The sequence below is a fragment of the Hemiscyllium ocellatum genome, chromosome 12, assembly GCF_020745735.1.
Source record: "Hemiscyllium ocellatum isolate sHemOce1 chromosome 12, sHemOce1.pat.X.cur, whole genome shotgun sequence".
Lineage (NCBI taxonomy): Eukaryota > Metazoa > Chordata > Chondrichthyes > Orectolobiformes > Hemiscylliidae > Hemiscyllium > Hemiscyllium ocellatum.
In genome coordinates this window covers 29,607,731-29,622,977 of record NC_083412.1, presented here as the reverse complement: position 1 = coordinate 29,622,977, position 15,247 = coordinate 29,607,731, and the positions used below count along the sequence as shown (strand labels likewise).

The 15,247-nt window shown below is 40.3% G+C and overlaps 1 protein-coding gene across 1 annotated transcript in view; it reads left to right on the top strand.

Moving 5' to 3' along the window:
• Positions 1-15,247, top strand: part of glra2 (glycine receptor, alpha 2) — a 195,874-nt gene that overhangs the window by 116,455 nt on the left and 64,172 nt on the right. The window contains exon 7 of the mRNA XM_060832961.1: positions 1,238-1,452. Within this exon, the coding sequence (XP_060688944.1) occupies positions 1,238-1,452 (215 nt within the window). The remainder of the gene's footprint in view (positions 1-1,237; positions 1,453-15,247) is intronic.

Here is a 15,247-nt window from a genome sequence, read left to right as displayed (position 1 = left end):
GACATCTGTTTTCAGCTCAAGTTCTGTACCACAAAAGCGATGATTAAAAATTACAGTCCCAGAGATCTCAGAACCCCAACGTCTCTGGGAGGGATTTAAATTTTCAAGCAATCTGGTCACTGCCAGTTACCATTTTTTGAAGTGCATTATTGAGCTTGTTAAGGGGCCTATAAAATTGCAGTTGCAGTATTGAATCTTTACTTTGATGAACCTCAACCGTCTGGTGCATGAAACTACATTGCTGCTGGGTTAGTTGCAAGGTTTTCAGAAATTTTCTTTCCATTTATTTAAGGGTGACCTTTGTTCTTTGCAATTCCAGCTCTCTACTGTAATCCAACTTGTATGGCCTCTTTCACCACAATGTGCTCTCCAGTCCTCTGAGGAGCTCCTTTCTGTAAAATGCTGACACATCTCAAATTGGCTTATCTTGCTTTTGTCAATGGTGCCAGTCAGGAAACTCCCACCTCCTGGAGATGCTTGGCATCACTAATTGGGTATTTTGTTTGCCTCTTGACTAGTCAGACTAGGTAAATTTATCAATAACATCACAAGTGCTTAGACAAACACATGGATGATTTTGGGACAGTCTAGGGGGATGAGCTGAGAATAGTTCACAGGTTGGCACGACATTGAGGGCCGAAGGGCCTGTTCTGCGCTATGTTGTTCTAAGTGCATTGCAGTTCAGGTGCTGCATCATTCATACAAATGACAGATTCCCAAAAGCATTTTGAAAGTCTGACCCATAATTTTTGGCTTACTCATGCAGTAACATTCTCATTAAGCACTGTAGCCTGTGTGCTGAGTAGAAGAATAATGCTGTGTAGTTGTTTTGGATTGCACCAAGTGCTGGTCTCCTGTTTATGTCAGGATAACTAGCTAAGTAATCTTGCCTCAAGCATTAACTCATACTCAGCGATGAGTCATGAACAATTAGCATTTTGAACTTCAGGCAACTAAGAAAATGAGCTGAGATTATAAGAATTTACTTTTTTTATCTTCAATTATATTACTTCTAATGACAGAATATTTGTCTTTTCTTCTATCTGTACTTGAGTTTTGTATTTTAACAAAAAACACACTAAACCAAATCAGTCTAAATTGTCTTGACAATACATTCATGAAGTATGAGTAAGATGGGATGTAACGGCAGCTTAGTATGCTGCTACAAATATACTAAAGCTTTAAAGGAGTGTAACAAGTCTATCTCAATGATCCTGTAATAATTTTCTTTTAACAGGGAAATTTACCTGCATTGAAGTGAAGTTCCTTTTGGAAAGACAGATGGGTTACTATTTAATCCAGATGTACATTCCAAGTCTGCTGATTGTCATTTTGTCCTGGGTTTCATTCTGGATTAACATGGATGCAGCTCCAGCGAGAGTTGCACTGGGTATCACGACAGTGCTGACAATGACTACACAGAGTTCTGGCTCTCGAGCTTCACTTCCAAAGGTGAGAAGCACCCAACCGTACTTTATTGTACTGTTATTAATATATTACTAATTTATCAAGAAATATTAGATTTGAATCAGGTTCATCCTAGACAAGGAATTCTGATATTTGTTTATTTCTAACCAATTTGCAATTCAGTGTTAGCTTATAGAATGACTAATGTTATGTCTGAATATAAGATGAAATTGCTTAGACAGAATGTAATTTTTACACATAGTTTTTGGTTTTGTCTTAATATTTTGGGGTACTATTTGCTATAATGTGATCTGAAAACTAATTAACATGTTGGTTAGCATGAGATATTGCAACCACAAAATGCTCCTTTTATGCCAATGGTAGGTTTGTGAATTGGTCCAAACTATATCAGCTTCCAGGTTGTTTAACTCAAATATTTTGAGGTAAATCAAGTGTTTTATTACTTGAATTTGATTGTTTGGATTAGGTATATTCTTAAGTAGTGTTATTTCGGTCAGTTTTTTTTATTAAGGAAGGGGGCAATTTAGGCAAGTTTCCTGTCTTTGATTCCTATTGATGATCCTTGCAGTAAAGATCATGGACACAGACACTGGAAAAGGACAACTTCAAGTCTAATAATAGTGCCATTTTTAGAATCACTGTCAATGCTTACTGCATCAATAAAAACGACACTTCGATAAAATGTTAATGGGTGCTTGAAACCTCATTCCAATACGCTATTCCCTTTAGGAGAGGAGGCAATAAACTGAGGGAAAATGTTTTACGTTAAATGAATATTTTTGTACCCACCATAGTCTGATTCCTTTGCATTTCATAAAATGGTAGACTTTTCAGGGATATAATATTTATTCTAGAGGTACTAGTTATCTACTTATGGAACAGGAAAATATTAGGAGAATTGAATGAGGAATTGCAGCTAGCTCATTGAGATCACACTTGCACTCAAGACCTGTTGTAGAAACTACTCTGAACAGATTATTTTAGTTTTCTTTTACATCAGAAACCCACACTTCTTAGTGAATGCTGAATTTCTTGGAAATTTCATACTAAAACAAATGTGATCCTAAAAGCTATGACAGAATTGTTCTGTAACCTTTCATATTTAAATTACTGCTCCATTGGAATCAAATGTTTCAAATGAACCCTAAAGTTTTTTGTAAGGACTGAGCCCAGTTTGGACTCAAAGTGATTCATTTTGCATGAATGTGCAATGTGGCTCACATTATAGTTCAGGTTTCATAAGCAAAGTCATATAATATTCTTAGTTCGGAGCATGAATTTAGATAGCCCTGATGAGAAACATGAAGTTACGGACTACAAAACGCCAAAAACTTGAAGTAATTAAATCCATAAAATAGGTTTGTTGTGCAATGAGACATATATTGCAGCCAACTGGAGAAACATAATTTTTATTTTTTTAAAAATTACAATCCTGCAGTTATTATTATTCTAACTCCCATGTAAACAATATTCAGTAAATATTAAACACATCAATCAAATGCAGCTCAGGATTGTTTCTTAATTAAAGTCAGATCAACAGTCTTGAAGTCATTAACATGCTTGCAAAACCTAATTTACAAATCCTACAGTTACAATGAGCTGTCAATATTAATCTTGTTTTTTTCACAGTTTTGAGACAGTATTGTTTTACTAATTATGGTAAATGGAATACAATAAAGTTTGAAATCTTGCTTGAGGCATATGTTTCAATTGCACAACACTGATAAAGGCCCTGCATTTTGCAGATTACCTACATGAAGACCTGTGTCACACTGCAGGGTACCAGGATTATTCCTCAACAAGCATATTCTAGATGTCAATATTTATGGCTCTGTTATGAAACAATTGATTTTAACATTAACCTCACCGGCACAGTATGAATCTTCGTATTTCTCCTTCTGAAGAATTTCTGCTCATTATTTTCTGTTAGTTAAAACATTAAAAGACAGGAACCACTTATTATACCCAGATACAGAAATTATAATAGAGATACTATTTCCTGTTCAATCAATTTCCATCTCACAGCCATGGCGCTTGCTGAGTGGGTGGCAAACTGTTTACCCTCAGCCTGCCAATTAAGCCTATTGCATAAGCATCTAAGAGTTGCCTTGTGTTTCATGCAATGGCTTTTTCCAATTTTCCTGGAGGTATAGCCTGAGCTTCTGCTTCCTGCATTTACCTCACAGTAAAGTAGTTGTTTTTTTGGGCATATGTGAGAGGATGTTTGCCTAATGATTCTAATACATTTTGCATTTACCTTGAAGGGAAATGAAACTCCAATACAGCTTTACATTTATACAAATAACAGTGACTGGCATTTATCTGGCCCCTCTAATTTAACAAGGAGCTTCACAGGAGTGTAGGTAAACAAAAATTTGAGACTATCCCAAATGAAAATAGCTGACAAAAAGCTGAGTTAAAAGTAAGTGATCTGTATTTCTATTATCATGCCAAAGAGTTTTTAGACAGTCATTGATGAGAGGATGTCACTATGTGTTCAGATTGCACAATTTGAAACTTGGGTGTGTTTTGTTGCTGTTGGCTAACTTTGTGGTGCTCACCCATAAAATTGGATACACGTTAAACACCAAAAGCAGTATGATATAGAGAGAGCTAATGAAGTCCTGAATGGGCAATTAAGCAGCCAATAAACATATGAAAAGCCCATCCTCAACAAGGAAGGAGCCTAGCATATGCCATCTTCAGCCATGCAGAAGTACTGAGAAGGCCTCCTGGCCTTCCCCCCCTGAAGCCCCACCATCACTTGTTGCCAGTCTTTAATCAATTTGATTCTCACTGCTATGACATTAAATAATGTCTGATTGTACTTGATATGGACGCATAGAAACTAGAAGCAGGATTTAGCCCTTTGAGCCTTGATGCCTTATCTAAAGTTGATCTACCTGCTTCTTGAAGATATTCAGTGATTTGGCCTCCAAAGCCCTTTGTAATACAGAATTCCACAGGTTCACTTTGAGAGAAGAAATGTTTCCTCACCTCAGTTCAAAGTGATCGATCTCATATTCTGAGATTGTATCCCTGGTTCCAGACTCCCCAACAAGGGAAAACATTCTGCCTCTTTCTAAGATGTCCAGCCCTGTTAGAATTGTATATGTTTCAATCAGGTCCCCTCTCATCCTCTTAAACTCTAGTGAATACAGACCCAATCAAATCAATCTCTCTTCTGCCATGCCTAGTATCGGCATAGTGAACCTCTATTGCACTCCATCTGTGACATATATAACATTTCTTAAGTAGGGAGATCAAAAATGCATACAATATTCTAGGTGTAGCCTTACCAAGGCCCTGCATAACTGCAATAAGACTTCCCTACTGCTGAATACAAATCCTCTTCCGATGAAGGGCAGTATGCCATTTGCCTGCCTAAGTGCTTGCTACTCAAGGCTGAGAGCCGTGACAAGAACAATACAATACTGCCCTACCATCCTAGTCTCAGCATCAGCAAAGTGCTGGAAGGTGTCATCAACATCGTACCACACTCATGACTGATGCTCAGTTTTGGTTCTGCAAGGACTATTTGGCTCCAGACTCCATCACAACTTTGTTTCAAATGTAGACATAAACTGAAATCCAAGTAAATGAGTGTTGTTGACATCAAGGTAGCAATTGCCCTTGTGAGTAAGAGTTTGCTGAACTGGAATCATTAGAAGCCTGAGGGAAGACCATTTATCACCTACTGAACAAGTGGAATGCCATGGCTATTGAGAATGGATTGGACAGAAAATCTCTATTAACACTCAATACAACTGGAACAGGATAAACCTCTACATAGGCGCAGATAGGTACAGTTGCAACATTCAAGGAACTCAAGACCAACAAGCACTTCATTCTGTTCCCTAAGCGTCCACGTCACCACTGGTATGCTGTGACTCAAGTGTGTTTGAGTTATACTAACTTGCCAAGAGTTAGGGTGGCATGGTGGCTCAATTGTTAGCACTGCTGCCTCAGTGCCAGGGACCTGGGTTCTATTCCAGCCATGGATGATTATCTGTGTGTGGAATTTGCACATTCTCCCCATGCTTGTATTGGGTTTCCTCTAGGTGCTCCCGGCTTCGTCCCACAGACCAAAGGTTTGCAGGTTAGGTGGATTGGCCATGTTAAATTGCACATAGTGTCCAAGGATGTGTAGGCTAGTGGATTAGCCATGGGAAATGCAGGGCTAGAGGGACAACATGGAGTCTGGGTGAGATGTTCTTCAGAGGGTCAGTGTAGAGTTGATGGACCGAATGGCCAGCTTTCACACATGTAGGGATTCTAAGATTTTCTTAACAGCATCTCTTAAATTCATTACTTCACCATATATAGAGTGTCATGAACTGATTGGGATTGCCATCACCCTCTGAGTTCACCTCCAAGTCTCTTTGGGTGTAGGTTGATGCTGAGTCAAATTCCTGGAATGTCTTACTGAGCGACATTGTGGAGGGTTATGAAGCAAACTGCAGCAATTGAAGGAAGTGGTTCATCGCCACCTTTTAAGAATAACAACAGACCAGTGACAAATGCCAGCCTTGACAGTGTTGCCTCCAGCCTGAGAATAAACCTAAATTATGCATAAATGTCTGGGGTGCTTGACTTGAAGTCTCAGATTTGACTGTAGCCTGGCATCTCAAGCTAGTTTACCTAAAATCTATCAAAACAGGTGTAAATCCAGCCTAATTGAAATTGAGCAAATAATTCAGGTGAATTTGCGATTTGAAGCATGTATCTGCCTCATTCATTGTTTCCGTGTAACAACTTAACACAATCTCATTTCAGTAAGTTTCCTCTCCCTACAAAAGGTGCAAATTATTATAAAATTTGTATTAAGATATGACCAAGCAAAGTTATTTTATTGCATATAATTGGGGCACATGTTGTTGCCCCAATACTTAGTTGTCTTTAAGCTAAAAATCACACAACACCAGGTTATAGTCCAACAGGTTTATTTGGAAGCACTCATTTTTGGAGCGCTGCTCCTTCGTCAGCTTATACTCCGCAACCATCTGATGAATGAGCAGTGCTCCGAAAGCTAGTGCTTCGAAATAAACCTGTCGGATTATAACCTGGTGTTGTGTGATTTTTAACTTTGTCCACCCCAGTCCAACACTGGCACCTTCAAATCACAGCTGTCTTTAGACAGCTATAATATCTTCAGTACACTCTGATCAACTGAATAGATTATATTAATTCAGGAAAGACTTCTAGCAATTAACACGACTTAAATTTTCAAAAATCAAATAAGCAATGCAGTCTGGGCAATTAAAACTTTCAGCACAATTGCAGCTATTAAACTCGTATGTCATACCTAATATTTTTGATTTGTACTCATTGAGTCATAGAATAATAGAGATGTATGACATGGAAACGAATCCTTTGGTCCAACTCGTCCATGCTGCCCAGACGTCCTAAACTAATCCAGTCCCATTTGCCAGCACTTGGCCCATGTCCCTCTAAACCCTTCCTATTCATTTACCCATCCAGCTGCCTTATAAATGTATTTGTTCCAGCTTCCACTGCTTCCTCTGGCAGCTCATTCCACACACGCACCACTCTATGTGTGAAAAAGTTGCCTCTTAGATCCCTTTTAAATTTTTCCCCTCTTACCCTGAACCAATGCCCTCTACTTCTGGATCCCCCTGAACCGAGGGAGAAGAACTTGTCTGTTTACCCTATCTATGCCCCACATGATTTTATAAATATCTATAAGACCATTCAACCTTCCCTAAAGCTCAAACCCTCCAAATCCTGGCAACATCCTTAATTGTTTGTTAAAGTTATCATTGGGATAAATCTGACCCCTTTTGTGACTATAGGTTGACAAACCTCCTTACTTTGATGCTGTAATTGCTGGATTGAATTCTTTTGGAGATCCTTGAAAGAAAATGGTCTGATATTTCTTTTACACATTGTGTACTCCCTTAACAGATGACTCTTTTTCTGGATTAGTGGTGCTGGAAGAACACAGCAGTTCTGGCAGCATCCAAGGAGCAGCGAAATCGACGTTCCGGGCAAACGCCCTTCATCAGGAATAAAGGCAGAGAGCCTGAAGCATGGAGAGATAAGCTAGAGGAGGGTGGCTTTTGTTCATAGAATCCCTATAGTGCAGAAAGAGGCCATTCAGTTCACATCGACCCTCCGAAGATCATCCCATTCCCATACTCTATCTCGATAACTCTGTATTTCCCTTGGCTAATCCAACTAGCCTGCACACTATAGCATGCATCTTTGGATCATGGGAGGAAATTAGAGGAAACCCACACAGGTACAGGGAGTATGTGCAAACTCCACTGAGAGTCACCCAAAGCTGGAATTGAACCCAATTCCCTGGCACTGTGAGGCAACAGCGCGAACCACTGAACCACCATGCTGCCTCTCCGGGGCACAAAAATTCTGAATGTTTGCTTTTATGGGGAAAAAAAAACAGGCAATGAAAAGGTCATTCATTTCAACAAATATACTTCATAACTTGTACTGGGACTTAATTTGATCATTTTGTACATATTTTAGAGCCAAATTTCTTTATTACTTTTAAAGGAGAAATTGTAACTCATTCATCTTGAAGTGAAATTGTAATCAATTTGGTTCGGAAAACATTTTATTCCACAAGTCAATGCCTTGAGGTATTACATGATTATTTGTGTACCATGTAACCTCTTTTTTTTATAGTCAGGTCTGTGGTGGTAATTTGAATCCCCTTGTCTGGGGGTGCTGAGTTAGGAGAAATTCCAGCTCCATGAGGCCAATCTTTTAAAAATGGTCACCTCCACTGGATTTTCAGTCGGAAGGGCTGGGTTAGATTGCCAGTCAGGTCAAGCAACCTGGGAATAGCCTGTAATTTCCTAAGGCAGTCTGGGCCTTGGGTGCTGTAAGCAAAATCCAAAAACAAAATTGAAAGCAAAAGCTTCTGCTCTTATACTGTCAATCCCCTCATACTCTATGGTTCCCCCCCACCCCCAGCCACCTCATGTTCATATATATCCTTGCATTACTTGGTGCTCATCTACCCATCTCTCATTACCCATATGCTAATCTATGAATACATTTCCATGGCCACCTACACCCCATATGGTCCCAATCATCCTATGACTTATATCTCTGATGGCTCAGTGCCAACTCATCTCCCACCTATCATTGCCTTCTCCATGCCAACTCTCCTAGTATCCATCGTAATCATTAATCTGGAGTCATCGTGACAGAAATAATGGTACCCCTCGATTGTTGATGTCACGACTGAAAATAAGCACATTCTCATTGTTACAAAACAAGCATCCCACACAACAAAATCGCAAGAACAAATTCACTATGCAAGTAAATATTTCACCAAAGTGTTCACTGATTTGTTGAAACAAATATTTCACTTATTGTTAATATCTCCCTCATGCTAAGTCAAAAAAAACAATTACATTCAATGAGCAATTGGAATTGTCCATCAATAGCACTCACTCCTTCTTTATGAAAATTGCATTTTGGGAGATCATTCATGAAGCACAAATCTTATAAAGGTTTTACAGAGCCAGGAATTCTCAAATACCCTGTGTGACATTGCTGCCCCTTTAACAAGGTTATTTTGCCCTTTTTTTGAGAGGGTTTGGAAAAATAGAGGTTCGGATGTGTCTGGAAATACCTACTTGAAAAGGCTTTTAAGCTTTTTTTTAAAAAAACTTGTATAGTGAAAGGGGAGCAGCCAGTTCTCCGGGTTCAGAGTTTTTCTCTGGTTTGGTTTTAACAAGCAGTCAGTTTGAAGCTGCTGGTCAGGTTTTAGCTGGGGAGTCTTGGAAACACTTCAGTGCTGATCCTCCCTCTCTCTGCCATCTCTGTCCTGTAAGAACCTGTGTTTGATTTTACCTTTTTTTATTAACCACGGGGGTGTTTATGGGGATGTTGTAAGTATCTCAAACAGCATCATTAAGTTGCGATAGAGTTGAATGGGTTTTCAGAGAGGTTGTTATAAATTCTGTTCTCATTTGTTTGTTTCATTTAATAGTCTGTAAATAAATTCTGTTTTGTTTAAAACTGAGTGGTTTGGCCTACTGTATCACTCCTGGAATATCCACTACAACCTGCTAAAAACAATTAACAATGTTAGGGCCTGGGATACCTTCTTGAAATGTTTTGAGGGGGTCTGGCCTGGTCCATACCATCTCTTACTAACCGCCCTTTCTGATTGGACTCACGGTCCAAAATGATTGCTCACCAGCTTGTGAAGGACATTAAGGGTGAGCAATAATTACTGGCCTAGCCTCCAATGCCAATCCAGTGGAGGCAGCCATTTTGAAAGAGTGGCTTCATGGAGTTGGAATTTCTCCCAACGTTGCAGTTAAGGACAAAAAGATTCAAACTGCTACCAAAGATCTTACTATAAATTAGAAAGGTTGCATTGATCTTAGTAGCTGCCAGTTATTTGTAGGATGCTCTCCCAAAGTGTATGCCTGGGTCCTTTGTGGGCAGAATCCATGCACAGACAGCTACTGGTACCTGCCCTAACCTTGTCCCCTGCCAGGAAGTAAGTCACTCATGCCCATTCTCTCTTTCCATGCAGATTGTCCTTTAACATATGCGCAGTGTTTGAGCTGGTTGCTGCAAGTGTGAAATCAAATGTTGGTTCTATGTCTCACCAGTTTGCTGTTAGTGTTCACTGGATGGACAAGTTGCACTCCTTGGGTATCTGAAGAAGATTACCTCAGATAACAATGAGATCTTGATCAGATGGGCCAAAAGGCTGAGGAATGGCAGATGGAGTTTAATTTAGAGAAACATCAGATGCTGCATTTTGGAAAAGCAAATCAGAATTGGACTTATACACTTATTAGTAAAGTCCTGGGGAGTTTTGCTGAACAAAGAGATCTTGGAGTGCAGGTTCATAGCTCTTTGAAAGTGGAGTCACAGGTAGATAGGATAGTGAAGAAGGCGTTTGGTATGCTTTCCTTTATTGGTCAGAGTATTGAGTACAGGAGTTGGGAGGTCATGTTGCGGCTGTACAGGACATTGGTTAGGCCACTTTCGGAACACTGCATGCAATTCTGGTCTCCTTCCTATCAAAAGGATGTTGTGAAACTTGAAAGAGTTCTGAAAAGACTTACAAGGATGTTGCCAGGGTTGGAGGATTTGAGCTATAGGGAGAGGCTGAACAGGCTGGGGTTGTTTTCCCTGGAGCATTGGAGGCTGAGGGGTGACCTTATAGAGGTTTATAAAATTATGCGGGGCATGGATAGGATAAGTAGACAAAGTTGTTTCCCTGGGGTGGGGGAGTCCAGAATGAGAGGACATAGGTTTAGGGTGAGAGGGGAAAGATATAAAAGAGACCTAAGGGTCAGCTTTTTCACTCAGAGGCTGGTACTTGTATGGAACGACATGCCAAAGAAAGTGGTGGAGGCTGGTACAATTACAGTATTTAAAAGGCACCTGCATGGGTATGTGCATAGGAAGGGATTAGAGGGATATGGGCCAAGTGCATGCAAATGGAACTAGATTAGGTTAGGATAACTTGTCAGCATGGGTCTGTTTCCAAGCTGAATATCCCTATGACTCTATGTGAAAGAAGAAATGAAACAAGGGGAGGTTTGTGGTGAACAGAGGACGATGGGGGAAAGTGGATGTGGACATGTACACCATTTGCAGCTTATAAACGAGAAAAAGTTATGAGATGGGGGTTAGCTATGAGCAAACATTCAATTGCTTCAGTCCCACTGATGGTTATGGCCTCAGCAATGGCTCTTCCCATTACAAATAGCACCCTTTCCTCCTTGGCTGTCACAACATGCAGTGATCCCTATTCCCGTGAGTTAGCTTTTCGATCTGAGATGGTTGAGGGAGTGGCCTGAAAGAGTCCTTGAAGTGGTAAATTGGAGAAGTTACATTTGACTGTAGTGAGATTAAAATTGTAATGCACAAATATACAATAGCCATTATCTTAAAATATAGATTTCTGACAGAGTACAATCTTAATGAAATAAGTGTACCTGCAACTGGGGCTTTTTTTGGTGAGAAAAGCTTTAGGCTAGAAACACGCATTAAAATATTGTGTTGGGAGAAAGTTTAAGAGGATGGTACTGGTTCTCAAACTAGAACAAGCCTGTGGCATTGCCTCCTTCAGGGCAGTCATGTCTGAGTTCACTCAATCTTACCTTTGAGTCAAAAAGTTGAGGTTTCAGTCCCAACCCAGGATCTTGAGTGCATAAATGCTAGCTGACACTCCCATGTGAGAGTGAGGATGTGCTGCATTTTTAGAGATGGGACATTAAACAAAATTCACATCTGCCCTTTTTGGTGATTGTACAGTGCCATACTGTGGACTTTAACAAAGACAATTAGGGGCACTCTTCCAGGGGTACGTGATGAATATCTACTCCTGAATCAAATCATGAACACATTCGTGTTTCTACATCTTGTTGCTCATGAATTTAGATTACTTACAGTGTGGAAACATGCCCTTCGGCCCAACAAGTCCACACCAACCCGCCAAAGCGCAGCCCACCCATACCCCTACACCTACCCCTTATCTAACATTATGGGCAATTTAGCATGGCCAATTCACCTGACCCGCACATCTTTGGATGAGAACGTGCAAACTCCACACAATCAGTCGCCTGAGGCGGGAATTGAACCCGGGTCTCTGGCGCTGTGAGGCAGCAGTGCTAACCACTGTGCCACCGTGCCGCCCACCAATGTTTGCTAAGTTACAACACTGACTAATCTTCAAATGTGCTTTATTGGCTGTAAAGTGCTTTAGGACCTCCTGAGATTGTGCAAATTATAAAGAAATGCAGTTACTTTTGTTCCTTCTCCTATTCCATTCAGTAAATGGTACAAATTGAATTAAATTGAATAGAATTGAGATAGCTTGGTAAAATGGATGGCCTATTTTTCCATTGATTAGAATCTACTTGCTTTTTTTTAGTTTTATTATTATTCAGTCCTACTATTTATTTGGGTAGGTGATTGATGAGATACTTAGTAATGTGAACAAACTTGCTGAGAGCCCAAATATAACACTTCCTCATCTTCAGTGGCATATTTTCCATTGTCGAATAGCTTCCCTGGATGTCAGATGTTCTGAGAAAGATTTCAATTGGAACCTTGACAGATTCTGGGTCTTCATGAAACAAAAGACAGCAAAGATTGCTGGGATTGTGCAGTAAGATGGACCTTTTTTTGGTGCGAGGTAATTCGACAACATAATAGAGCAAGGAGCATTTTGTTACTCAGCAAATTTGTTCATCGTTTCCCATTATCATTTGCCTTCCTATTTCCCCAGAGATTATCGGTTAAATTCCACATGACTGTACTGAACAGGTTATTGCCTCTTTGCATGCTTGACTAACGCCAAGCAGCCCTGACAGGTTTTACATTGATAAATGGGAACTCTAACATTTACTATTGAGTGACCCTGAACATTTTCTGCTTACCCAGTAGAAGACACCACCGAACAGAAATTTGTCTTGGGCAGCATCGCAAACCAGGCAGTGTTGCATGAGCTTCCCATTATCCATTGACTGATCTATTTCTCTCACTGGAGAGAATATTAGTGGCTCTTCAATGATACTTCTCCTCATGAGTCAGAGGATGTGCTGTGTCCCAGCAGCGAGGTTATATGCTATTACATTTTCTGGCAGGGAAAACAGCTGGGAATAGGGCCACATTTTTATTGTTAAACAGCTGGGAGCCAGAAGGCATGAGAAACAAGGCCAGAATTTTATTTTTAAATGGTTTGGATCAGTTGTTACAATTAATGAAATCACACTTCCAAGGTGTGAAAAGCATAGAATGGGAATAGAGTGGGAGCGCTGTAAATCTTTTTCTTGGCAGCTCATTTAAGAGCAGAATGGTGGTTTTATTTTTAAGAGGCAGCATTGCAGAGCTGGGAAGAGAGGATATGGAGGCCAAGTCAGATTTCAGCTAGTGATGGAGCAGTTAGTGTCACGCCAAGCCAAATGGTGAGAGTCACAGCTGAATATTAAAACAAAATTCAGAGGGAAAACAGAAGAACAGTGAACCCAACAGGGGCCAAAAACACCAATTAACAAGAAAATCACAGTATCAACAATGAGAGATAATTGCTGTTGTAAGTCCTTAAGTTTTTCAATTTAGGATGCAAGTTTCTCCAGAACTTCTGTTTTTCATTTATGATTAAGAAACTGCTGCCAACTACAGCTACTTTGAGATTGATGACTGTTTACAATCAAATTATCTTTTTAAATGTTACTTATTACAGTATAGGCCTTGATCTCCTGGTCTTTAATTGTCAGAGACCAGGCACACAATCCAAAATGTGTACTAGAGCCACACAGAAAGGAAGTGGGAATTTCCCAGGAAGTTTGACCTTCTCATGGGGAATTTCTCTGTTCTAAAGGATTTTCCTCAAAGTTTCTGACTCTGAACTAGAGTTTGAGCTTTCATGCCATTCCGCAGCACTGTGTACTTGTGCAGCTAATCAGGGAATATCACATAAATTAGAAGCTGGTCTAACTTCTAGGTAACTATGGGACTGAATCTGCACACCGCCTCCAAACCCTGAGTCACTCACAATAACTCTTTGACTTCTGCCTTAACATATCAATTAGGTTCTCTGGTTCCCCCAGCTATTCGTCCAACCCAAACCAAATATGCCGTCAACCATCCACCTAACGTTAATCCCTTCCAAACCCCTACCTGACTGGAATTTCTTGCTGACATCCCCAACATTAACTTGGCTACTTGCGTGCCCTTCCTGACTGATGAACCCAAACCTGTTCTGAAAACCCTCCCCTCCGACATTCTGATAACTCCTGGTAACACAGGATCACCCCGATCCAACCAGTCCTCCTGACCATGTTTGTCACTGTCCAACTGACCAACTGCCCTATAACTGACCAGTCCTTCCAAATTAACTTCTAATTGCACAATCTACCCCCATACCTGTTGAGCCTCCAGTCTGACGTCACCTCCTAGCCTAACTTGACAACCCCAGACTAGATCTGATTAAACCCAACATCTAAATAGCCCACCATGACCCAATGTGACTAGCTGTCTTTCTGATCTTCCTTCCTCACCCAACCCAACTACCCACTGACCCAACTATCCACCTCCCCAATTGACATGCAATCCCACTCTGCCTATCTACCAATCTGTCACTACCCACCCTCCACCTAACCTGATTCACAACTTAGCTCATCCAACGTACCACACTATCCATTCACTCAATTATCCACTCATCCATCTACCCATGCTCCATGCTTACACTTGACCTGTAAATTTTCTATAAGCACCCCTCATATCAGTATGTTCTCTGTTAATCCTTTCTGCAGGTATTAGTGTGATTTCTGAAATGAGAGAGTTCCTCAGGATACTAATTGGAAGTCAAACTGGAATTGAACCCACATCCCTGGTGCTGTGAGGCAGCAGTGCTAACCACTGAGCCACCATACCACCCATGTTTTCTTTATCCTTTATCACTGGTCACCTTGTAATTTATGTCAGAAATATTCCAAAGCACTGTATGTATATTAAATAATGTTCTTGTTATACAGAAAAATGACCAATGCAATTTATGACAAGGAAGTCACACAAGGAACAATTGGATGAATGACTGACAGAGCCCTTCTTTGTGATACTGGTTGAGGTAGAATAGAATAATGGGTGAATTCCCTGCTGTTTTTCCATCTCTGTAACGGACGTTACCAAAGTGAATCAGGGGATTAAGCACTGTGTCTCAAAGTTCATAAATTTTGAAAACGGTAAACTCTTAAAGCAATCTAAAAGCTTCTGGAGTACTGTGTCCAGTTCTGGTCACCCAGTTACAGGAACGATATTACTAAGCTGGAGAAGGTTCGGGAGACATTTA